The sequence below is a fragment of the Canis lupus genome, chromosome 15, assembly GCF_003254725.2.
Source record: "Canis lupus dingo isolate Sandy chromosome 15, ASM325472v2, whole genome shotgun sequence".
Taxonomy (NCBI): domain Eukaryota; kingdom Metazoa; phylum Chordata; class Mammalia; order Carnivora; family Canidae; genus Canis; species Canis lupus.
The window spans coordinates 51455628-51476929 of NC_064257.1; the positions used below are offsets into that span (position 1 = coordinate 51455628).

At 40.8% G+C, this 21302-nt stretch overlaps 1 protein-coding gene across 5 annotated transcripts in view; it reads left to right on the forward strand.

The window, feature by feature from the left end:
- TMEM131L (transmembrane 131 like) overlaps window positions 1–21302 on the forward strand; it is a 161535-nt gene that overhangs the window by 125717 nt on the left and 14516 nt on the right. For 4 of the 5 annotated variants that reach the window (XM_025439549.3, XM_025439552.3, XM_049094295.1 and 1 more), the window contains 7 exons: window positions 382–509; window positions 2348–2490; window positions 4252–4438; window positions 4645–4830; window positions 5403–5552; window positions 5923–6539; window positions 12694–12842. In XM_025439549.3, coding sequence (XP_025295334.3) covers window positions 382–509; window positions 2348–2490; window positions 4252–4438; window positions 4645–4830; window positions 5403–5552; window positions 5923–6539; window positions 12694–12842 — 1560 coding nt within the window. The remainder of the gene's footprint in view (window positions 1–381; window positions 510–2347; window positions 2491–4251; window positions 4439–4644; window positions 4831–5402; window positions 5553–5922; window positions 6540–12693; window positions 12843–21302) is intronic. The other variant, XM_035699049.2, reaches the window with a different exon arrangement.

Here is a 21302-nt window from a genome sequence, read left to right on the forward strand (position 1 = left end):
AGTGGATGAGTGTTGGGTCAGGTCCCTATAGCATTCATCAGAGGCTATTTGGTCTGTTTTCTGAGTGATGTTTTACAGTCGGAGCATCTTGGCAGAGAAGGCTGCTTCTGGCTGCAACTCCCATCCAAGCCAGGAAGCAAATCCCCTTTCCAGCATCCGTGGCAGGTAGTCCTGCAGCCTCTGCCTGCACTTTCTCAGCTGTGGTTTGGGAACTGTTTATTGGTGTGAGCTCTCAGGGTAAACAAGTTCAGCAGGTCGATTCGGGTAGTCACATCTGGACCTTAAAAGAAGAGCAATCATGGTTATACACTGTCATGCACATAATGAAGACGAAAGCTTTGCTCGACAGGACTCATTTAATTGCATTTATTAAATTTGCAGGGCATGCAGTCTGAGGAATCCAAGTTTGGCATCCTCCACTTGCATTTGCAGCCTCTGGAGATGAAAAGGGTCGGTGTAGTTTTCACGCCAGCCGACTACGGGAAAGTTACATCACTCATACTAATCCGGTAGGTGTGTCCCGTCACGGAGCCCGTTTCTTTCCCTCTGATGCGTCCAAGTCTCTGTCTCTGAAGAATACGTAATCTCTTTACTAAGAGCTGATATTCACCTCTTCGTCAGGCAGGTAGGGATGAGGCTGTGTTGCCTGGCAGATAGAGGAAAGGCTTACCTGAGGCTCCACACTTAAGTCCCCTGGGCTTCTGACCTTGCAAGGTAGGGGCCGTGTGCCCTTCCCTCCAAAAGCTGCATCTGCTGCTGTTCCCCACCCTCACCCCCCGCTGCTGCACACACACACACACACACACACACACACACACACACACACTTCTCTGACCTTAGCTCTGAAAAGTAATTGAAACTGCTATGTTCGTTTTCATTCCGCAGTGTTTGGATTTACTCCACTCTCATAGTTGCCTTGCTTCTGGAATTCTCTGTAGCCCCAAAGGACAGTGGACTAAGGACTCTCTTTTTTTCTTTTAAATGACAGTGGCTGCTCATTTTAAGCAGCTAAATGTTTTTCATTATTAAATCTTTTTCATCTTTAGGTAGTTTTTATTTAAAGTCTTCTTTCAAAAATGTACAGTAGATACAGATCTATGTGGAAGCTCTCTGCATTGGTGAGAAGTCTAATTTTTAATACATGACATTTTAGTTACTTTTTAAAGCTCTTCTAATATCAGACCAGCTGGTAAAGACTTTCTTATTCTGGACTTCCTTTAACATATCACATGAATTTGTTCTTCTGCAAGTGAATGCTCTGAAAAAGGGAAAGGTATTAAAAGTTTTTGAAAGAATATGTTCTACTGAGCATTTTAACCAAGACTTCTAATGCCTTGTTGACAATGTCTTTCATTTTAAACCTATTCTCCACTGAGGAACTAAGGTCCTGGGAAGTGCAGAGATAAACTTTACCTCATCCCAGGTTAAACTGACCTTGAAAAGTCTAAATTATTTCTAGTAGTTAATTTATTTTTGATGTTTCTGTATAGATAGCATTTTTCTATAGACAGTATCAGTCATCTGACGTAACTTTAAAGGCTTTTAAATGGTTAAGGATTCTTAATCCTTTAGGAAAAGATGTAAAGATATTGGTATATGTTGCATAATAAGGAATGAATTCTTTCTCTGCTTTTATGGTATTTACATTAATGAAGACTGGTTTTTACTCTAGTCTGCATCATTTAAACATCTATTCCATTTAACCTTTTTTGTCCTAGGAATCATGATTTCAGTTACTGAAAAGGTAGAAAGCTAGTCTGAATTTCTATTTGACGGCTAAGAACTTGAGTAGATATATGTTGTTGGTGGGATGACATAAATCTTTGATTCAAAAGAAACAGTGGGATTTTGTTTCTAGAATTATCCCTAAGGCAGAATTTCTTATGGTCACAATTACTATGAAAACTCCTTAACTCACCCTGCAAATGATTTTTGTCAATTAGTCTAAATTTATTAATATTTGTCTGAGGCCCCCAATTTATCTCCTCCGGTTTTTTTATTTTCTATTTATTTATTTTTCACTTGGAGGTCTGATCACCACTCTGGTGGCTGGTAATTAGAAAAACACGGCTTTTGCATTCTTGGGCCAAGGTGGGAGAGTGATTGTGAGCATTCACTTGTTCTTGCGGTTGTCAGCTTGTCTGGGCTCTTCTGAGCCCATTGGCAGCCTCCATTCCCTGGGACACCCTCTCATTCCATGAGATGGCAGGAGATGCTACACTATTTAAATTGAGTTTTCGCTTTCACAACTTTTCAGATGTCCTTGCTAAGTAGGAGTGTTTAAATCCAAGTGCACGGTATCTTGTGACTCTGTTGTAATACCTTTGTATTTGTGTTGTCCCAATAGGAACAACCTGACTGTTATTGACATGGTTGGCGTGGAAGGGTTTGGAGCCAGAGAGTTACTGAAAGTGGGCGGAAGGCTTCCTGGTGCAGGAGGTTCACTCCGATTCAAAGTGCCTGAGTCCACGCTGATGGACTGCCGGCGACGTGAGTTCATCCGTGTGGCACTCAGACAGGGAAGGCTTGGTGCTCAAGCCAAGGGCAAAAGAATTCCATAAGATTCTTTTTAAAATTTACAGTAAATTCATGGCATTGATGCAAATAATTAAATCAGGCAAACATTTGAGCATATTTAAGAGGCTGCTTAGGACAATAGCCTGAGATATTTAACCCAACTTACATGATACATATATAAACAGCGTAATTGTGCTAAATTATCAGTATAGTGACAGATATTTAAGATAAATAGTATGAAGCTGTCAATTTAGTTGTCAACTACATTTTCATAAAAAAGATCACACCAAAATGATGAATGCAGAGACTAAAGGTCTACTAACAAGTAGAACTTTATGCAGTAATGGAAATATTCTCTGTGTCACCCAGTGTAGCAAACACTAAGCACGTGTGATTAGTGAGCACTTAATATAGCTGGTGTGAGTTTTTAAATTTACTTAATTTTAATTTAATTTAATTTAAAGTAGTACATCTAGTGGCCACTGTATTAGATAGACATCACAGATTTAGAAATTTACCAAAATGTTGCATTAGAAATTTTCAAACCATGCATGTATTTAAATTACATGCTTCAAAATTATTTATGTTTGTTTCAAGAACTTCCTCAGGAACTAAGACAAAAATCAAACAATAGATGTAAAATTCTGTCTTGTTTTCTTATTATTATTTCCTATTATTGAATTTCTGGAACACACTGAAAGCGTTTTAGTGTTAATACTGTGCTTCCTATGAAGAAAGCTGATTGGCGAAAATATTGGATGATTTGAGACACTATCTAATGCCTGACTGGGATTTTTTTTCTTTTAAGAAAACTAAGCTAATTGAGGTTGAGAAGATTTACTGACCATTTGCATTCCAAATTCATCAGAGTATTCACTTTTCCATTCATTCAGAATTGACCTTGAAAGATGGAATTAAGGAAAATTCTAAAAACTACAGAACTAGATAAAATTTTAGTCCTTATGTAGAAAAGATTGTGGGTTATAAATTTATAGGAATAATTTAAAATTGTGGTAATTCTTTCTTTTTTAAACTCCCCATATAAAATGTGCTCTCATTTTTTTGCAGGGACTTAGCCACTTACTTCCTCTGAATGTAGTGGGTGTTTGAACTGTGTTTCTAGAGGCATACACCCTTGCTCTTTTTTTTTAAGGATTCATTTATTGATTGTAGAGAGAGAACACACAAACAGGGGGAGGGCACAAGGAGAGAACCTCAAGCAGGCTCTGACTACCCCCTAAGTGCACAGAGCCAGAAGTGGGGCTCAGTCTCACCACCCTGAGATCATGACCTGAGCTAAAATCCAGAGTTATCCACTTAACCAACTGAGGCACCCAGGCGCCCACACAAACTTGATTTTATCTGGTCCCTCCCTGTTCAGTGTGAAGATCCCAGGAGCAAAGTATGCATGGTGGCTAGGAGTATTCTAAACTACTTAGCTTCTGAGAAGAAGAAACTTCTAACCTTAACCTTTAATAAGTAAAAGAACAAAGGAGAGATTTTGATTACTTTTGGTACCTCGGAAGGTCATAGAACTTAAGAAAAATCTTGACTAGTTAAATGTTTTTATTGTATTCTCGTTGTAGAAGAGAATCTGTGACTGTTCTAGAAATTAGAGCTTATATTTGAATTCTTTCACATTTTAATACAGGTCATGGTTTATTGACTCAGTAAATTATTCTGAATAAGTTTTACAGTTCACACATACTAAATATCACTTTTTATCCTTACTAGAGCTGAAAGACAGCAAGCAAATTTTATCGATTACAAAGAACTTTAAAGTTGAGAATATCGGACCACTTCCTATAACTGTGACATCTCTGAAAATTAATGGGTATAATTGCCAAGGTTATGGATTCGAAGTGCTAGATTGTCATCAGTTTTCCCTGGCCCCAAATACATCCCGAGATATCAGCATCGTGTAAGCATTGAGTTTTAACCCCACTGAGGTTTTGTGGTGCATTCAATAATGGGGGGTGTGGGAAGAAAACCTATTTTGCATTAGTAAGACATGTTGTTTTCATGTAACTATTTTAAGTAAGAAATACGGCTGCTATTGGGATTATTTTGTTTTGTGCCTAAAATTAAAACAACTAAAGTCCATAAAGTTGACTCTTTTGCTATCAGGTTTACTCCAGACTTCACCTCTTCCTGGGTCATTCGTGAGCTGACTCTGGTAACTGCAGCAGACCTTGAGTTTCGCTTCACTCTCAATGTGACCCTCCCTCATCACCTGTTGCCTTTATGTGCTGATGTGGTTCCAGGACCCAGCTGGGAGGAGTCGTTTTGGAGGCTTACTGTCTTCTTTGTCAGGTGTGCTACTGCCTTCAGGAGACTTGCATGAAAATGTATTTTGCTGGGGCGTAAAAATGTATGAATAATCAAAAAACATATTCAAACCATCTGAATTGAGTGCCATTCGATGTCTACATAAAGTAGACAAAGCAGTTAACCGATAAGCTTTCAGATCATAGTAAACTAATTGTAGGGAGATTGATGAGACCTAGAAGTATAAGAGATCACTGTGCTCCCAATTCTTTCTTGGGCAGTCACAGTGGAAAATACGGAGGTTAATCCTATTGGCTCAGTGTGGTGACAATTTGGGATTGGAAGACTGAAATGACTCTTTTAGAGTGATTTTATCATGAAACTGCCTTTAAAAATGGAATTGGAATGTCAAACTTACAAATGTGCACGTTTTTAGAAATGTGGATTTTTAAAAAATCTTTAACGTCAGAAATTATTATTCCGTTTTATGGAATTTCTGTATCATATCTTTAGTAGACATTGTGCATCAGTCATCTACTGTTCTTCCATAAGAGAGCTAGTCTTTTTAATGCCCACCAGAACCATGCAGTAATGAACCTCATTGCTTTCTTCTTCAGTTTGTCCCTGTTGGGTGTGATTTTAATAGCCTTCCAACAAGCACAGTACATTCTTATGGAATTCATGAAAACAAGACAGAGGCAAAATGCTAGCTCATCTTCACAGCAAAACAGTAGTCCGATGGATGTAATTAGCTCCCATTCTCACAAGTAAGAATTTGTGTGTGTGTGTGTGTGTGTGTGTGTGTGTGTGTGTGTGTGAGGGAGGAGCTCTCACCTTTGATACTACTCAGTTCTGATTTTATTTTAAGGTAATATAAATATTACTCTGATTCCAGATTTGTCTTCATAAAATTTTCTTGAAGTTGTTGTGTGACAGCTGTAAGAGTTCTGTTGCAATAAGATAGACTTCATATTTAAGGACTTGGTTTGTTAAACTCATGGGCCTTTGGAAGAAGTAAAGATAATACTTCTTAATACACAGTATCGATTGCTACTTCTTTCTCATGGGTTTAGAAACAGAGGGGTAGGGTTTGAATCCATTTGGCTTTGTGTTAAATGTTTTTCTTCTTCAATTCAGAAGCAATTGCAAGAACTTTCTTGATACCTACAGCCCTTCCGATAAAGGCAGAGGGAAAAGCTGTCTTCCAGTAAACACTCCACAAAGCAGGATCCAGAGCGCGCCAAAGAGGAGCCCAGCTACCTACGGTCATTCTCAGAAGAAGCATAAGTGCTCAGTCTATTACAGCAAACACAAAACCAGCCCATCTGTCACCAGCAGTGCCAACACTACTACTGAGGAGAAACAGACTCCGGCTGTGGGCAGCTCCCTGTCTGCTCCTAAAGAGGACGTGTGCACTGATGTTATGGGTGAGAACTGGATCAAATATGCAAGTGGCATAAATGTCAACTTGCAAAAGAATTTAACCCTTCCCAAAAACTTACTGAATAAAGAAGAAAACACACTGAAAAACACAATTGTCAATAATACTTCTTCAGAATGTCATATGAAGGAGGCAATACAGACCTGTATGTTTCCTAAGGAAACGGACATTAAAATTTCAGAAAACATAGCTGAGCTCAAGGATCGAGAGCTCTGTCCTCTGAAGACTTCTAAGAAACTACCTGAAAATCACTTGCCAAGAAACTCACCTCAGTACCAGTCAGACTTGCCAGAGATTTCCAGGAAAAATAATGGTAATCTTTTCATCCTCCTGGATGATTCTTTTCTCCAGTTTATCTTCAGTCTTTTTTTTTTTTTTTAACAGAATTTGTTCTCACCTGTGACTTTAGTTTTAATCCTGGATGCTGAATTTTTAGTTCATGCACAAAGTTTAGCAAGATGTAAATGTTGAAATACAGTTTGTAAAATGAGAAGTTTAGAATGAGGCACCACATTTTTAGAATGTCGTGGCTAAGACGTTTACGTTTTAGTAACCTACGTTTAGAGGGATGTTAATGCCATATTTTGTTGTTGGGAGGATATGGACACCGTTTAAAATTATTTTCTATCCTGGATGTTCAGACTCTGTGAAAATTAATCAGTGCATAAAATGTTTCTGACCGAACAGAACTTACCAGCTTTGTACACGTAACAGCTGCTACCATCTCACGTTTCCTGGCCCTCATTCTTTTCTAAGTGTGTCCCTTGGTTAAAAGAAGATAGATGTTCTCTCACAGCAAATACGGGATGAGACTCAGAAAACCACCTACGTGTAAAGTTGTCATTAAGCTTTAATTGACCCCTTTGGCCTTTGGTAATAAGAGCCTGTGCTCATTTTTTTGGCCATTCTGACCATTTTAAATTGCACATTTCTGTACCTACTGAAAGTCAGATTTGGGGGGCACCTGGGTGGCTCAGTCAGTTAAGCATCTGACTCGATTTCGGCTCAAGTCATGATCTCAGGGTCGTGGGATCGAGCCCCATGACTGGTTCTGTGCTCAGTGGAGAGCCTGCTTGAGATTCTCTCCATCTCCCTCTGCCCTTCCCCCCTCAAATCATCCATCAATCCATCAGGCTGTCTTTTTTTTTTTTTTAAAGTCAGATTTTTAATACTTTTTAATCTGGAAAAATCAGTTACCTTTGATCTTATTTAAAACATCTAAATATAAATAACTTCATATTTTTTACTCCCCATTACCATAGAAAAGGAAAGAAGTGTTATGAATTGGCCAGTTCTGATGAGCTTTATGCATTTAGTTAAAAACCCAAACTGCATTTTAAGTGTTCCAAAAGAGGACATCTCCAATTTAAAAGAAAGCCGGAGTCCCCTGCATGGAACATGGTTTAGGCAATTGCACATGTACTCCTTAGGTACATCTTATTCCAACCAGTTTACACCGATTCCCGGGCGTCAGGTGACTCCTATCTGCAAGTCAGCGCCGTCCCCTGTGTTCTCCCATCTGATGTGTGATTCTCACTCTGGATGATGCATTCAAGCAGATCTTTAAATGAAATCCTAGCATATGTTGTCTGAGGATGTTTCATGTTGGGGTGGGTGGGCTGCCTCTTGTTCTATTTTTGTAGGGCCCCTACAACAAAACCTTTGTGAAAGGGTGTAATTAGGGGTGAGCCCTACCGGGCTTTTCCTTGTTTTGTGTCGTTTAAGCCCGAGTGCTGTGTTGACAGCCTTAGAATCATAGCTGTTTGAAGTGCTTCTGTGGTCCATTGCGTCCATCAGATGTCTGCATAAATGTGCCTCCGAACGCAGCAGCTGTGGCATTATGAATAGGTAGATGGGAAGGACCTTCTGCTGCATTGTAGTACATTGAAGTGGTTGAAATGTAGAGGCGTGGACCCACAGGGCAGCAGTGCCAGAGTGGGTCAGAGGATTTGAATCTGTGCTTCAGGATCTCCCTGTCCAACACTTGATATTTAATGCCCATTGTTTGAGCCTGGATGACCATGTAATAACACTTCCACAAGTGTGAGTATACTTAATATGGGAGTCCAGAAACACAGGATTTGCCTGTACCATCGTAGATGGCAATTCCACCCAGAATCTTTCCCTCCTGTGCAGATCATTAGCCTAATTTGCGTTTTAAAGGGAAATGGGTATCTTGCTATAGGAAGTTTTTAAAAACTGCTCTATGGTGGGATCAGTAGCATGTGAGGTGATATCAGAATGCTTGTTAATCAGATCAAATAAGAATTGATGGAAGAACTTTGTCTTCCTACCGTATTCAGACCAACATATTCAAAGGTGCTAATTCACCAGTGCTATATTTCTGTCCAGAATGAATAGGTCAGCGGGGAAAGCCATGCACTGACATGTATTTTGTCCTGACTGTTCTCTGTTCATGGCACTATTCTAGGAAAATATCAAAGAGGTTAAAAAAACCAAACATACTGCCTGCCATCCATTTACAATGTAAACATTTTAAAGAATTAACAGTGTTAAAAAAGGATGGAGAAATCTAGAGGAAGAGAATTGTAGTTTGAAGGTAGGATGTGGAGGTTTTATTTAGTAATATCAAGGATCTGGAGTTCTTTTTTTTTTTCAGATTTTAAAGGAAAGCATTGTAATAAACTGGCAGATGGTGAACAGGCATATATAATCGGCAGGGAATCCATAACGTGTGAAGAATGCTCAAGGATGAGAAAACCATGAGAATTTTCCCAGTTTCCGCTTCCAACTTTGAGTTTTAGTTCTTTTTTTTTTTTTTTATTTTGAGAAGTGTTTTACTTTGTGAGAAACATGTTTCCATCTTAAAATCATTCTAGAATCTGAGGAAAACAGCTTCAGTCTTAACTGCTGAACTCAGCCCACTCAATGGCGGGAAATCCCAAGTTCCTCGGCCTCGTTCCTCATGTCGCCCACCAGAGTGGGGAGCTTCCCTGTGCTCAGGGGAAGCCAGCCAGCGTGTTTGCCACATCCTGGCTGTTTCTCCTCAACTACACACATGTTCCTTAGAAACCAGTGTAGGGATAAGATCTCCTTTGGAAAAAGGGGAAGGGGGCAGGCGGTCTGTCTCCTAAGAGTACTTGAAGTGGTTTTATTAACCTGACAGGTGTCCTTGAGGCACCTGAGGAATTGAGCCTTCTCCTGTTCAGAGGCTTTTTTATTTTTCCCGAGGGTAACATATTGTGTGAGGAAAAAAAATATTCCAAGGTGTATATTAATGGCTCTGGCACTACATGCTCATTTTTGTCATTGAGAAACAATATTTTCTGAATAACAGAAATGTGTCTCATCCCTTTCCTGTTCTTTCTCTGGCCTTCTTCCGAGAGGCCTGTAGTAAATCATAAATTAAAATTCCCCGTAGAAATGAAGTCTGCTGACAGATGCTTCAGAGCTCTGTTTCCACACACTTGCTTTTTGGCATCCACCTGTCAAACAACAGCTCAGTTTTTCAGATGTTTGTTATGTGTTCCAGAATCTCTTAAGCATCTGACAAGAGTTGAGCCTTATGTGTCACATAAATGATCTTTTAAATATGCCTCTTTTCAAATGTTTATTTAATTTTTTATTTGTATGATCAAAATTCTAGATCTGAATTATTTTCATCATAGAGTTAAAGAGTAACGGACTCTGGAATTAAGGCTAAAGATAAGCAGCTGGCCTCGGCACTACAGAAGAGGAATAGTGACCAAATTATTTTATTGCTTTCTGTTTATAATAATGTAAAGGAGAATACATTTTTAAATTTAATAATACCGAAACCTTGGAATTAACAATACATGAAAGATTTCACTGAATTCAATAGATATGTCCAAATTTCTGAAATACCAGTATTTGAGAAATTCAAAAAAATAGTCTCATTTACTTATAGATACTAATAACTTGAAGATTAGCAGTTTACTCAGAATATACTGTGACTGGATTTGATACCATAAAAGTTTAATAAGCAGGATTCTGGTGAATTCATGTGTTCCTTGTTTTACTTGCTTTTTATCTTTGTGGCTCAAACACTGACTCTGTGAGATGGGTGTAAGGAAGTTGTATAACACTGTAAGTCATCATGCTTAATAAGATGACATGGATTGGCTCCATGTATTTTTTTTTTTTAATTTTATTTATTTATGATAGTCACAGAGAGAGAGAGAGAGAGAGAGGCAGAGACACAGGCAGAGGGAGAAGCAGGCTCCATGCACCGGGAGCCTGACGTGGGACTCGATCCCGGGTCTCCAGGATCGCGCCCTGGGCCAAAGGCAGGCGCCAAACCGCTGCGCCACCCAGGGATCCCGGCTCCATGTATTAAATGAAGAATGTACTTAAGAAATTTCTAAATTCTTAGATATTGTCATGCTAGAATTTGTCAAAGACTTAATGAAGAACTTGTTATTAGAATTCCTTTTACTATTTGTCCTGATTGCCAGCCCCACAGAAGGCGTTACTGAGAGTCTGTGCTTTACCACTTTTTGGGGGTAGTTCAGTGGTGGATATTAAGTTTGGATCCTTCCTGAGAAAGTCTGATGACGGATACTTTTAGTGCTGTTCTTACCTGAAAAAAACTTAAGGGAATCCATTTTCTCGTGAATCAAGACTCTAGGAAAGTTAGTGGCACGTTTTGGGGGGAGAATGTATGCGTTCTGTTTCATACATATGGTTTCCAGAATCCAAAATGATGTCCTTATGTATTTCTTTTTCTGTTTTGGACCCTGCCTCTTTTTCTCTCAGCTCTTTCCTTTACCACTTCATCATGGTGGATATTTTCCTCTGTACATGTCTTAACACCCAATCTGTGTCATAGAGGAATTAATGCTCCTTGGTGTTTTTATAGTTATGTAATATTATTTACACAATATTCCGTTAACAGAATAAAAGTATGCTTGCTTGTCAGTGTTATTTGTAAAATGTAAAATGTAAAATTGTAAAATGTATCCTGCTTTGAGTGAGGTCAGCTTCAGAGTTTCAGAATCAGAGAGGATTTGACTGCTTCTTTCATTTTGTGGGCAGAGACCTTCTCTGCCCCAAGTCCCCAAGCAGGGCCAGATTGGAGCCTCTGCTGAAGGCTGGTCAGGCGTGCATCTCCCCGGAGCCTGCAGCCTGCTTTGCTGTGAAATCTTTGCACTGTGGTCATCTAAACTTTCCCAGATTGCAAAGATATGGTAAGGGATTCTCTGTTAAAGAAAAAAGGAGAAAGTGTTGAAATAATTGGTTTCATATTAGGACACAGGCCAGTTATTGTGGGGTTGAAGTTGATTTGATTTTATTTTGACATAAAGGATAGAAGAAGAAATACACTTAGGAATGAAATCACTTGAAAGAAAAGTGGAAGAGTTGTGTTTTCAGGTGAGGTTTCTACCAGCACCAGCTGTTGCCACACGATTCACCTGTTGCTCATTTTCAGCATGGAGGTGCTGGGTACTGGGGGCAGGTGGACACCAACTATGGGAGGAGGACCTGCCCTGAAACAGGTCATGTGTTTTTGGGGTGAACTTTTCCATTTATAGGTCTTCCATTTTCATCTTTTAACGGTCAGGGTAGGCAGAGAAGGTGGTGCTTGCATTTTATAAAGAAACTGAAGAAGCTTAGGCAGTTTGAGATTGACTTTGAAAGCTAATTAGTAGCTGAGTCATGACTAGAAGGCAAGTCCTTAACCCCTCTCTCTCCCTTCCCCAACTTTTAAAAAAATTATGGTAAAATAGAACATAAAGTTTACTGTTTTCGTTATAAAAGCTCAGCGTCATTAAGTACATTCACACTGTTGTACAGCCATCACCGTCATCCATTTTCAGAACCTTTTCATCATCCCAAAAAGAAACTCTGTACCCATTGAACAGTAAGTATCTATATTCCCTCCCCTAGCCTCTGGTGACCACCATTCTACTCTTCATCTCTGAATTTGAGGACTCTAGCTCCCTCAAACAAGTAGAATCATGCAATGTTTATCTTTTGGGGACTGGTTTATTTCATTCAGCATAATGTCTTCTGAGATCATCCATGTTGTTACGTGTATCAGAATCACCTTCATTGCCCATCTCAGTCATTTTTGAGTGTACAATTCAGTAGTAGTAAGTATATTCACAGTGTTGTGCACTGATTCATTCCTCTTTGAGGCTGAGTGGTATTCCAGTATATGTATACCACGTTTTCCTTGTTTTTCTCTCCATCCACCCGCAGACACTGGGGTTGGTTCTACCTTTTGGCTGTTATGAATGATGCTGCTATGAATAATGGGGTACCTCCTCACCTTTTTTCCTTGAGCTCTTTTAAAGACTGCTTGTAGAACTCTTAATGTAAACACTGGTAAACCGGTAAATGCATTTCTAGAGTATCGTGAATGTCAGAAACAATCAAGTCTAGATCTCACTAAATTAGATTGTTTGGTGTAGGAAAGAGATTTAACTATGGGAACATGAATGGAAATAATTAGCTAGAGATTCAATCATTTTTATTTATTCAAGGGAATAACCAGCAAGTGCCTGTCAAGAATGAAGTAGATAACTGTGAAACTTTGAAGAAGGTTGACACAAAGTCTTCCTCAGAAAAGAAGATTCACAAAGCATCTAAAGAAGACATATGTTTTGAGAAACAGGATGTTCCTCCAGTCGAGGTCTGTATTCCATTTTCTCTTGCCTATCAGTACAAAACTCATTTTTAGGGCTTAGATGGCAAAGCTGTGTCATGTGTATTTCATACCTTTCAAAGGGGGCTAGTTATCATGCATTTGAATCTGCATTTATAAATTGTAAGTTGAGATGTTTGAAAAGTTTTGTTTATCTTCTAATTATATACAAGATATTAAAATAATTTATAGTAACATCAGATAGCTCTTGTTCTCAAGGGAAGCAGTCCTTAAGCAAATGGATTAAGGTAAAGATGGTAGAATAGAAGCAGATCACCTGTCTCTTCTCTCCAATTGTCCAACATCCATTTTAGGGTCTACTCTTGCTGAGTTGGAACCATAAGCCAAAATCCACAGGAGAGGGATGCGTATCTAGCTTGCTTGAGTGGGCCCTCATACAACAGAACCCAGAAGAGAACACGTAGTTGCATGCTGTCCTGGCGAGCTTGCTCTCTTCCTATCAGTGTAGGCTAATGAAAATCATCTGAGCACAACTGAACCTGTAACTCATAGGTGAAAGCAGATAGGTCCACGATAAAGGCAGGAAAGGTATTTAGGAGAATTTACCTACTTTACATCAGAACAGAAGTATTCATGTGTCAATATAAGCCCAGGGAAAACAGCATTCTGACTATGCAGATACATACCATGTACTATGCGCAGGTACACACACACATACACACACACACACACACACACACACACACACACTAAAAGTGAATGAAAGGAATAGAACATGGAAGACAGGTAAAGATCCTAATCTAGAAGAAAATATATCTGGAGACCAGAAGGAAACTCTTTACACTATAGATAATGAACTCAATAAAATAAGAGCTTTTTTTTAAAAAAAATATTTTATATATTTGAGAGAGAGCAAGTGAGCTCGCAGAGGGAGAGAGAGAGAGAATGAGAGAGAGAGAGAAGCAGACTCCCCACTGAGGAGGGAACCCGATGCAAGGCTCGGTCCCAGGACCCCAGGATCATGACTTGAGCTGAAGGCAGATGTTTAACTGACTGAGCCACACAGGGACCCCAAAATAAGAGCTTTTTTAAAAAAGAAAATTAATGGGACGCCTGGGTGGTGCAGTGGTTGAGCGTCTGCCTTTGGCTCAGGGCGTGATCCCAGGATCCGGGATCGAGTCCTGCATCGGGCTCCTTGCATCTTCCTTGCATCAGAGCCTGCTTCTCCCTCTGCCTGTGTCTCTGCCTGCCTCTCTCCCTCTCTCTCTCTCTGTGTGTCTTATGAATAAATAAAAATCTTTTAAAATAAAAATATGTAAGTAAATAAAGGGAAATTAATATATTTATAAAGCTAAGTCAATGAATGAAGACCCAAATGACATTACGCATTCTGCCAAAAATAGAATTACTGATGCTGAGAAAGACTTTGAGATAATCCAAATGAGTATGAAGGAAAAAACTGAAGAGCTGGAAGCATTTAGATACGGGACAAAGGAAGACAAAGCAGCCCAATGTAAGAATAATGAGTGTTGAAGTAAATGGCCCAGCAAATGGATCTGAAAGGTACTCAGAGATGTAATAGAAGAAAATTTTCCTGATATGAGGGAAGAATTAAATTTATAGAATGAAAGGGCACACTGTACACCAGGAAAAACTGACACATAATAATGGACATAGGCACAGCCTATGATCTTAAAGCATAAAGAATGGAGAAACACCAACTCAGGCTTGCCTCAGACTTTATAGAAACATCGAATGCCAGGGAACAGTCATATCATTAAGAGAATAAACATATGAACAAGAACATTCAAGCCAAGCTGACACTCAAGTACAAAGGCAGTGGACAGACATCCTTAAAGACAGTGAACTCATCATGAATCTTTCTGAAAAAATGAAGTTAATGAAATGTAGCCAACCAAGATACAAATAAAAACAAAGACCCAGGAGTACAGAAGCTGTGTCAACAGTCTGTTGAGATTTCTATCCATTTTGTATCTAGGATTAAGACTGAACAGTTGGCAATCATAATTGCAGTACAGATTGCATCTATTAAAATTCTAATAAAGCAAAAAGGTAACATAATCTGCAAAAAACGGGAGAAGTATTGAATGGTAGGTGACAACCAGTTTTAATTTTATTTTTCTTGGTAGAGAGTCAACACTATGTAAAACAACGTGTCATTTAATAGGGTGACAACTTAGGAAAATATCTTTCACAGTCTTTTTCTTAACCTTAGAGAGATCCTTAAGGAATTAATACATCATGTGGAGGCTAAACAATGATTTGAAAATTGGCAGTTCCCTGGGTTATACTTCAGTTTTTTATGTCAAATTCAAATAAAACCAAACCTTTAATTTTTATATAAAAAAATACATCTTCATTGTGCTCGCTTTGGCAGCACATATACTAAAAAAAAAATATTACATCGTCCCAATGTTATACATTATTCCCATCATCTCTCTTGCCATCCTGATGTGTCTGTAGGTTCATAGATGGTAAAAACAAGCTTTTCCAAATAATCCATGGCAGGCCGTGGTTTTCCTGCATGGTTGAATTTGGGGTGGTTTTTTCTTCTTTATATTTCTGTATTTTTGCTTAAACTTTATAACAAACAGGAATTTTTCCTTTAAATAACGTGAAAATGATGCAAAATATATATATACTAGATATCCCAAACTGGGAATTTGCAGTCTTTTAAAAGGACAGGATATTTTTAAGTAGCCAAGTGCCCTAATCAGTATACAGTGGAAGGGATTTCAGAGAGTGAGAAGTCAGTGTAGCCTGCAGCAGGCATAGGAACCACTGAGTCCCACAGCATAATGGGGAGCCGGAAGAAATCATCTCTGGGAAGAGGCCCACTCAGGAATGGGAAGTAATGGGAGGGAGGAGCGAGAGTCCCTCAAGGTGGTGAAGGTATGGCACACCAATTCAAAGTTTAGACTTTCTCCCCTAGATCTCAGCTAGAAGCACAAACAGGAACGAGGTGAGCACAGCAGTGAGAAGTGATGATGCCCGTAGAGTGTGGTTGGTTGCCCACTAAGGAACTTCACAGTCAGGTTTTCAAAAGCATATCTGTCCAAACAGAAGGTCTTTTTGGAGGATTTGGCTTGAGGATGGCCAGTTTGAGGGGACTCTGCTGCAAATGATGGGGAGCTAGGGAAGGTTTCTGAGCTGGGGGGTGAGCAGAGCGTAAATCACAAGTGGGAAACAGCCTGTAGACTGTGATTTTCTTGGAGGTCATTATTGAATATTTTTCAGTTCAGGTTGACAAAGATGGGCAGAAGGTCTATTACAGAGATTATAAAGTGTAGGTTAGTAAATGCTTGAATGAAGATGTGAATAATGCATTTTTGGAGGGTCAGTGTGAATGTTTTGAAGGCTGGGCTGGAGAGGGCACAAATGGACACCAGCTCTCTTGTAACAAGGAGGCTCTCACTCTCCTGGGAGGTGTGACACGAGGCTACATTTGGGCAGGAGCAAGGGGGAAGGACAAGGTGAGGAGGTAAGAGATTAGAAGAAAAACTACCAGAATTTCCCTGTACCTAATTGCATAAAGGAGAGGAGCTATCTTTTCTTATATAACTATTTGTAAAAAAAAAAAAAAAAAATAGCTCCAAGGTCGCAATGAGAAGATGGGGAATTCTGATGTACACAGTGAGTTCATTTTTATGTTTATCAAAGCAGTGTTGCATGTTTTTTTTTTTAAGATTTTATTTTTTCATGACAGAGGCAGAGCCATAGGCAGAGGGAGAAGCAGGCTCCCTGTGGGGAGCCCCATGCGGGACTCGATCCCAGGACCCCGGGATCATAGGCAGATGCTCCACCACCGAGCCACCTAGGTGCCCCTGCAGTGTTGCATATTAAGAGCATGGAGTGTGCAGCCAGACTTCTTGGGTTTGAATCCTAGTCGTCATTTATTTGCTCTATAGCATCAGGCAAGTTAGTTAAATGGCAGTTTCCTCATGTGACAAATGAGGGTAGTAACAGTGGGCCTCTGCGCTGGGGCTGAGGCTGGCTGAGCCAGCACGGGAAGGGCTTAGGGGAGCGCGCTCACCAAGTGCCGACGAGTGCTTGGTACAAAGGACAGGACGGCGTGTGACCACATCTGGCAGTGGGAAGGGCCGAACTGGGGCTCATGTGGCGACTCGGGCCTGGAGCTCGAGATTTGGGAGCTGTACCTGTTGGAGCTGGAGGGCGACGCTGAATTCTCGGAGGTGTGTGTGCACCCAGAAGAGCCGGGCCTGCGGGCGAGCCTGCGGTGGCCGTGCAGCTGCAGGTGGCCCGAGCGTGCGGTATAGCAGACGCACAGAACTCGAGGCCAGAACACTAAGCTGGGCCACGGGCTGTGCTTTCAGGAGCAGAGATGAAGTCATTGGATTTGAGGCAGGAGGGAATGGGTGAAATGAAAAATTGAGCCCTGGCAGCCTCTTGCCAAGGGCTTCGGGACTTCATGTTGCCCTGCAGCGAGACCGAAACCAACACTGAGATGGGATGACTCAGTGGCTGCGCAGCCGGCATGCGGGCGGGGCAGCTGGAACTGCTGCCAAGTCCCGCCGTCTGAGGGCCACAGGAGGAGGTGGCTCCCGGGAGCTGTGCTGCGTGGGGCTGCTGCTGCTGGCACCCATCTGCTACGTATAGGTGCCATTTCTGGATTGCAGACTGCGTGCCAGCCCCCGTGCCAGCCCCCGTGCCAGCCCCAGTCCTCTACGCTCGACCCCTTGCTTATTTTATGGCAGTTTTCGTAATTTATTCCTGTTGTTTACTCTGCGTATCTTCACTATTCCATCTTGGAGGGCACGGGCCTTGCCTTTTTTTTCTCTCCGTCCCTGGAGCTCAGATGTCGCTTGTGCAACAGTGCCAGGGGTCATGTAAGCTGCTCCTTCCTCTTCTGGTCTGGGAGCCTGTGTAAGAGAGACATGTGCGTCTGAGGATGGCGGCCAGCTCCACAGGAAGGCCACAGGGAGCTGGAGAATCTGGGGGAGGACCATGGTCTATTAACTTTTTTTTTTTTTTTTTTTTTTTGCTGTCTCCGTGACTCACTCCCAGATTTGCAAAGCTCTTCTTTAAAACCCTGCGAGTGTACTTTCCGTTTCATTGTTCGTTTGGAGAAATCGTTCTCAATAAACACATCCCCAAGGGCAGTACTCAGTGTTTGTTTTTCTTGTACATTCTTAGGGCCTAACTTTGCAGCTTAGAAAATTGTATAAATCTGTCTATAGTACATGGGGAACATTCCTCTCGATTTATTGGCAAAGAAGGTTGAAGCCCAGATTTGAGAGCTGCAAACTAAATTTTAACCCTAGCCCTGCTGTGTTTTTTTAGCAGACTTTTTTCCCCTTAGAAAAGGAATTCATGATTATTATAAAAAGGGAGAGAAAAGTCTATACAAAATGAACTACTTTGTACATATTTCTGTATTCTATTTTTTATGCAACTTTAAAAAAAAAACTCAGGACCATCATTATGTATATGTAGCATTGTTAATAATGTCGTAATTCCAAATTTTCTCATGTTCAGAACAAGGAGAACTTTGTTTTCAGTGGTTATATAACATTCCATCATTTAGCTATGCCCTAATCCTAAACCGTTCCCTTGCGGTTGGCCATTAAAGTTATTTACAGCCTTTTGGTTTCATAAATAGGACTATGATGAACTACATTGTTCTCAAGTCTTCCTTGTATACCTGGTATATCTTTGTTAGAGATTTCTGGAAGTAGAATTATAGAGTATCGTTATGTGTGCCCCAGATTGCTTTCCAGAAAAGTGGTCCTGATTCACATTGACATGGATGCTATAGGACAACACTGGCTTCCGCAGCTCCTGCCAGCACCATGTTTCTTGCAAAGTCTTAGCATGATAGGGAACTGTTTTGTTTTTCATTTCAATTTGTGTTTTTTTCCTAGGGAAAAGTGAGCACTTCCCTTCATTTCCTTTTTGGGTAAAATTCTGAAAAACAGGTAAAAAAAAAAATCATCCATCCGGGACGCTTGGGTGGCTCAGTGGTTGAGGGGCTGCCTTCCGCTCAGGGCATGATCCTGGAGTTCCGCTCAGGGTGTGATCCTGGAGTTCTGGGATTGGAATTGGGATGAGTCCCGTGTGGTGTCCGTCCTCCCCCCCAACCCCATTGGGCTCCTAGCAGGGAGCCTGCTTCTCCCTCTGCCTATGTCTCTGCCTCTCTTTGTGTTTCTCACGAATGTGTAAATAAAATCTTTAAAAGTAAATAAATCATCTATCCAAAATCCTACCCCCAAAATCCATCCATCCATCCTTCCTTCCTTCCTTCTTTTTTTTTTTTTTTTAAGTAAATTTGGAAGTGAATGACTCCCCCAGCACCACTTGTGCTCGGAGACAGACGCTGTTAATGGCACTCTGCCTCCCCGTGCTCTCCCCCCAGCTCTCTCCTGGTGTCTACAGGCAGAAACAGGCAATGTAAACACACTCGTGTTTTTTAAAACCAGCAACGAAAGATGAGGTACAGACTGGTCTGTAATTTGCCTTTCCTGAAAACATACTTTATTAAATATTTTGGATGGAGTCTTCATGGTTTTTAGCCTCTTATATTTCTTCTGTGAATTTGCATTTAACATGCTTTGCCCACTTTTCTGTTGCATGTGTTCTTATTTTCCTTGAGAACATATGGCACGGTATTGACTCTACCTATCAAACAACGTGTTTGGTTTTTTTTTTCTTAGTCTGCCCTTATTTTTTATTTGCTGTTACTTTTGTACAGCAGCTTAAAGAACGTTTTGTGGAGTCAGTCTGTGATTTCTCTTCTTTGATTTCTTTGCTTTTATAAAAGTTTAGAAATCTTTTTATTTGCCTACCCTGTAATCAGTGAAATTTTCCCTTCTGTCAGGAATGTCAGAGAACTTCTCTAGTTCAAGTAATTCAATAATGTGATAATAGGCATGTCTTCTATAAAGTGCTTGCTCTGTGTCGGGTCACTGACAGATGACCTCTTCACAACAGCCTGTTGAGGATGACGCAGGAAATTGAGGCAGAGAGAAGCTAAGTAACTTGCTGAGGATCACACAGCCAGTAAAAAGCGTGGAGTGAGATTCAAATCAGGCCATTTGGCCTCAAGAGCTGTGATCTCACTTGCAACTCTACATGGACTCTTGCCCTGGTTGGCACTGCCTCCCTCTGTGTGTGACACCCTCTCCGCCAGAAAGCCAAGAGCCAGATTGTCCTTTTATTCCCCCTCTCACTTCTTGACAAGTCTGTTGCTTTGAGTGTCTGGTTTCCTCCCCTGCCCCCCACCATCTGCTGCGTCCTGTGCTGGCCTGTTCTCCCCAAGCTGGACTGGGGCCCTTCCTCTTCACGGCTGTTCTTTCCTCCCTCCCCCTTCTCACACACACACAAACACACACACACACACACACACACAGGCAGGCCATTCATTGGTTTTTCATTCCTCAATATGTCCTCTATCTCTTCCCTCTTTTGTCTACACCCTCTTTCAGTCCCTGACCCCCCACCCCACTTTGTTTGCTCATGGATGCTGCTTCTTGCTCATTTCACTCACCTGAGTCCCGCGTGCAAAGCACTCTCCTGGTCATCACTAGCCAGTACTCAGAGATAGTGACTGTGCCTCCGACCACCCACTCCCACGTCTCTGTCTCTATAGTCCCTCTTGTTTGCACAGGATGAAGCTCTGACCAGATTGAGTGGAGGGAGACAGCCAAGTGTCAGTGTGACTACTGACCAGTTCACTCTGTCTCTGACCCAACTTAGAGACAGATCCCTTCTTTGTTTGTGACTCTGGAGGGGCAGAAAGACTAGCTGTGTTGAGAAACCTTTCTTGGCCCAAGGAGAGGGGAATTCTTTTCTCCTCCGAAGCTAGAAATAAGCAGGGAACAGTACATGAATGAATACGGTATATAGCTAATGTTTAACTTTGGATAATATCTGATCTTATGTTGTTAATGTGTTTGTTTAGCATCAAACATAAGCAGTTAGCATTAAGACCCTGTGAGGTAGGGCTTTGTGTGTTTAACTTGTGTTTTTAAAATGCCCTCAGAATCAGAAAAAAAGTTAATACATATTTATTGGGGGAGAAACTAAAGGTTATCAAGAAAAAAACACAAAAATCCCATTATCCCACCACATATATAGTTATGATTTCATTTCATTTCTAATATTAGTTTATTATAGTAAGCCTGCGGCTTTAATAGATACATGAGGCTTTCAGTACCCCAGATGTGTAACATGTAGGCATTTAAAACCTTTTATCTTTCTTCTTCCAAGTCCTGTGTGTCAGTCAAGTGTATGTTAGAAACTCATGATTTCCTTCTCTGATTTCTGGACCAGCCTTCTCAAAAAAAGAAGGTAAAATGAGCCAGTCTTCATTCTTTATGAATTGTGAATCCTAAAGGTCAACAGGAAGAGGACTCTGAGCTAGGGGATTTGCCTCTGTGAAGTCTCTGAAGGATGCATTTTTCAAGCCCTAGGGTCTCCATTTGTGAGCTCTATACCACCTCCCACATG